Below are 4,974 nucleotides of genomic sequence, written 5' to 3' on the forward strand. Positions count from 1 at the left end.
TCTGTGATTCTGTGATTCTGTGATACGGATAATAGGCTGCAATCTGATATACATTGATTCTTACGGAGCAACTTGTGATTGTGGCAGTCAGGTAGTAAAAGCCTTGCCCACTTTATTGTTTTGCTTTTCCTGGAGGTAATCGTTTCACTGCCTATCAGAATCATCTGTCTAAGGAATGTTTCTTCAGCCGCTTTTCCAATTTGATTTTCTCCTTAGATACATTGGAATTATACCGCATTGATAATGACACAAGGACTCCTATCACCTTGATTAAAAAAGGCATTGCGTGGTGGACAGATAAAAATGTAAAGTTCAGGAATCCTACGGGAGATGGAAATAACTTAACTGCGCTTTTCCAAGGTAAAAGAAAAATAGATGTGAAATTTTAAGAGAAATGAAACACTTTAAACACATTTCGATTCCATTGACTTTTATCTCACTGACTATTTTAGTGAGCGTGCTAATTAAAAATACTGTGCTTCCCTGAAGAAATCCAAGGAGTACTCTGCTATCTAGAAAGGTTGTCTTTAACTAGTGAAAGCTGCAAATTTCATCTGAAAGTGTTTGGGTTTTAAATTTATTGTAACCATTTATACTTTTTTTTATTTCTGAATTTTTTTTCCACTTTGAATACCGAGAAAAGCCTAATACCTTCACTGCTGTTATGGCTTTACCCCAGCTGGCAACTAAGCACCATGCAGCCGTTCACTTAACATCCTCTCCCCCTCAGTGGGGGGAAAAAAACTTGTGGGTTGAGATAAAGACAGTTTAAGAATTATTTTTTTTTATTAAAAGGCCTTGAGGCTGTGCAAGCACTGTTCAACAATAAATAAAACATGCATGTGTTACCAACATTGTTTTCATCCCAAATCCAAAACGTAGCAGAATACAAGCTACTGTGAATAAATTTACCTGTATCCCAGCCAAAACCCCTACAACTGCTGTAACGCTTGGATTGAACTTGGAGAAAAAAGCCCAGCAGTTGTTTGATCAGACCATTCATACGGAGTTTCCATTTAAATGTTTCTACTGGTCGATTGTGCAAAGTTTTCTAAAAAGCTCTGTTTTTTGTGATTAGAGGTTACTGAGTCATTTGATAGGTTACAGTTTGGTAAATCAAAGTTTTCTTCGGCTACCAGTGTCTGAAAATAATCTTCCTCACAGCTCTAAGCGAGGTGTGGGGGTGTGTGTGTGTGTTTATGCAAGATACGTAATTATTTCAGGTTAAACCTGATGCGGGTTTCTTGCTTAGTCACAGCCAAATTACACATTACCAATGTGATGTCGCCCTTGGAAAAACAGGTGCCTCACCCTAAAACAGTGTAGAATTTCCAGCAAAACTAGCAAAAGCATCAGTATGGCATAATTAAAATACTATACAGAATTTATTTGTTCGTGGTCCAGGAAGTGGTAGCCGAACTCTTAACAAGTGAGCAGAGGAGCTCTCACCATAATGGAAAACTGCCTCACTGAGGTAATGTTTTGAGACAAGACTTCCCAGCTAGATAGATGTGTAGGGGAGGCAAATTTGTTTAAACAAATGGACAATGCTGTCATGAGAATAAATGGATAGGTACTACTACTTAAGCTGCAACAAGCAAAGTTCTTAGACAGCCCAGTGCAGTGAGGCAACCTGTCTGTTCACGCTGTTTAGAAGTTAGTATGTTCTTTTTGTAATATCAAAATGAGTTTTGATGGGCCTGCGTGTAACTTAGTCCTGTATTTGAAAAACTTCCTTGTTGCTGTTTTTGTTTAATCCCAGGCACAACCAAGCCTGTCAACTGGCCCAAGCCAGTGTACATGCTGGACTCAGAGCCTGACAACAACGGCTTTATCAACGAAGACTTCATCGTCTGGATGCGTACCGCAGCTCTGCCAACCTTTCGCAAGCTGTATCGTCTCATTGAAAGGAAGAATAATTTACAGCCTACCTTACAGGCCGGAAAATACTCTTTGGATATCGCGTACAGTATCCTTTTAAAAACCTTTGAAAGAGGATAAGGATCTCGGCTGGATTACATGGGCGTATATTTGTGCAAGTTCCAACTGAACTAGCCTTTTTGCTTACGGTCTCTAAAAGAAGGATGGTATTGAGCTGTGATTGAAAACTGGAAGGGAGAATTGGGTAGAATAACCACCATCTTGTATTTTTGTGCAAGTTTTTATAGAATTAACTTGTCTGGCGTGTTAGTGTGAAATCCAGTCCAGTTTTTAAACTTCATAAATGAAATGACTGGGTTAGACTTACACACATTTAAGTGCAGTTTTAATCATAACGTTTTTAAGCTATTTTGTAGGTAATATAAAACTACATCTTTTTTTTTTAACCAGGATTGAAATATTCAGTTTAGTTTAAAAAACTCAACTCTTCAGAAGAGGCCTTTGTGAGGAGATAACGGAGGTGTTAATCCTAGGGAAGATTTTTTCTCTGTACACTTAACTTGAATTCTCACAGGTGTATGGTCAGTCCCAGTCACTTTTTTCTCACACGTCTTGTTCATGTTTATGGGTATTTGCAGTCCCCAGTAGCTGCCTCATGTGGGATAGAGGCTAAAGTCTATGGATGGGAGCATTTCCATCTGGTAATGTTTGAGCAATCTGCCCGCATTTTTGCTAACATGAAGATACCGAAGCGTAGTTCAGGTGATGCTTAGCCTTCAGGTGAGCTGATCACCCTTCTTGAAATCTGTTAATGGCCCAAGTTAGCTAGGTTCTAGTTGCTGCAAAATACTAAATATGCACACATCTTATTTACCTTTAGGTTGATAAAGCAGCAGATCTGCAGTGTGCGTTTTTATTAATCAGTGTATGCACTATTCATTCTTTGATGCCTTCCAGTGCTTTCCTGTGGACTCTTTAATTACTGCTTTGACCCTGAAGGGCATTGAATGAATATTGAGTGTCAGGAAGAGACATTTTTCATGGGTGCAGGAATTAACATTCAGGAGTTTGAGTCCTGCTTTGGGCATTTCTGTGGCTCCATGTATTGGGGTCAGATTACTCTGTACTTGTAGACTTGCTCCAGAGCAGCCTGCTCTGCTGTGCAGATACTCAGATCAGTGTCTAAAATTAAATGAGTAGCAAAGGAAAAAAGGAAGGAACAGAGGTAGCTGGTATCCTAGAAGTCTGAGAACTCGAACTTCATGGTGTAATGACGACATGTAAACAAGGGCAGACTGACTTTGGAGGTCAGAGAATTGCCAGAGCTGTGGATCAGGTGGGAGGTCTGCCATTCTGGTTTGGGTAAACTAAAGACTATGTGGGAGTGCAGGAGACTGGAGGGGGAGGGTTGTCATAGTTACCGAATTCTTAAAATTCAAAAGCACTTAATGATAATTTTTAAATAGCTACTGCAGTATTTTCTTTTGCTGCAAAACTGCAGGGAGTGCGTATAAAACTGAATGAACGTAAAGTCACCAAGAAAAAATTTGTACTAAAATATATTAAAGAATTTAAATTTAGGTTTCCCTCATTTTATTGAAGTTGCTTTCAGAAACGCACAAAATCATGCATTTACTCTGCCCTTAAAAAGGAGTTACCATCTAACGTGGCATTTTCCTTGGAGTAGATAACAGTGCCCAGATTAGTCTTAGCCTAAAACAACAGCTACATTTATCATATTTGCACTCCCAGTATTCAAAAGCATCAGTTTCCATTTGGAACCTGAGTGAAACTATCCAAAACTTTAATGAGCCTGACCACAGAGAGCTAGGTTTGGAAATGTGCTGCTTGTTTTCCTATATGTTTCTTCAGATTATCCCGTACACAGTTTTGATGGACGGAAAAGAATGATCCTAAGCACCATCTCGTGGATGGGAGGCAAAAATCCCTTTCTGGGAATTGCCTACATCACCGTCGGGTCCATATGCTTTTTCTTAGGGGTCGTCTTGCTGATCATCCACCACAAATACGGGAATCGAAACACTAGTGCAGACATTCCCAATTAATCTCGCGTTCTGAATACAAATGTACTGCATGTGCATCAAGGCCAGTCCAGGATGGACCCAGTTTTTGAAAGATAAATCTCTGCTTCTGTCACTTCTGAGACTGGGTCCATAATTGTTATCACCTAAAGCTCCCCTTTCCTACACTGTGGGTTAACTCTTGGAAATGACGGGTGTACAGTTACCTGCATTGACCGTACCTGCCCGTCAGCAACAATTTCTCTGGTGTTTGCCTCTAAGCGGGCAGGCCACCCGATGCACATAGCTCCTGTTCCCTTGATGCATCTGCTGCTTGTTCATGTGCTGTGTAACGTCGGTATGATTCAGTGCATATAGGTTGTGTGGAGAAAGACTGTTGTAGTGTAAATTGCTCACTTTCTGGAATTCAGGGGGTCAGTGCTGTTGAAAGGAAAAGTCAAGTCTTAAATGGATTTTTTTTCAATTTGTTGTCTTGTGTGCATGGACTCTTAAATTTCTTGCCGAGATTTTAATATATTTATGTAAGTTGTTAAATATTTTCCTGTGTTCTACCCACCTCTGTTATGTTAAATCCCTTGAAGTGCTGTGTGAATTCCAGCACTCTGGATTCTTTGTGTATTTACACTATACGTGCCTGGCCAGTAAACTAGCATCCTATGAAGATATCAGCAAACCTCTTTGGTAATTACCTGCCTGAGTCCCTCTGAAAGTTTCTTCTAAATTGGGAAATGTTTGTTGCAGGTAGAATCTGCTTTGCTTCTGATTTTCTTTGCTTTAAGTCATATCCGATAACGGTTTATCTGTTGTGCTTGCTGGTTTTGCTTTTTTATGAGCAGCTTCAAGCATTAACCGAGAAGAACATAAAATGCTCCTTCCATTCACAAGTTTGGGTGAATTCCTTAGAGTGGTGGAGTTTCCTAATTTTCTTGAGGCGTATGTATTCTGAGCAGGCTTTGTTGCAAAGGAAATGTCGTATACTTTTTCTTTATTCTGAGTAAACACCACATTAAATTCTTGCAGTGTTAAGATAATGAATTATAGAAATGCCGAA

At 39.6% G+C, this 4,974-nt stretch overlaps 1 protein-coding gene across 1 annotated transcript; it reads left to right on the forward strand.

The window, feature by feature from the left end:
- Positions 1-135: 135 nt before the first annotated feature.
- Positions 136-4,285, forward strand: LOC104535548 (cell cycle control protein 50A-like; the record flags this gene model as incomplete). Its single annotated transcript, XM_010180590.1, has 3 exons — positions 136-360; positions 1,763-1,969; positions 3,754-4,285. Coding segments are annotated over 3 exons (626 nt in total), but the record flags the coding sequence as incomplete, so codon positions are not given.
- Between the last annotated feature and the right edge of the window lie 689 nt (positions 4,286-4,974).

Source organism: Mesitornis unicolor, unplaced genomic scaffold (genome assembly GCF_000695765.1).
Source record: "Mesitornis unicolor isolate BGI_N332 unplaced genomic scaffold, ASM69576v1 scaffold20593, whole genome shotgun sequence".
Taxonomy (NCBI): domain Eukaryota; kingdom Metazoa; phylum Chordata; class Aves; order Mesitornithiformes; family Mesitornithidae; genus Mesitornis; species Mesitornis unicolor.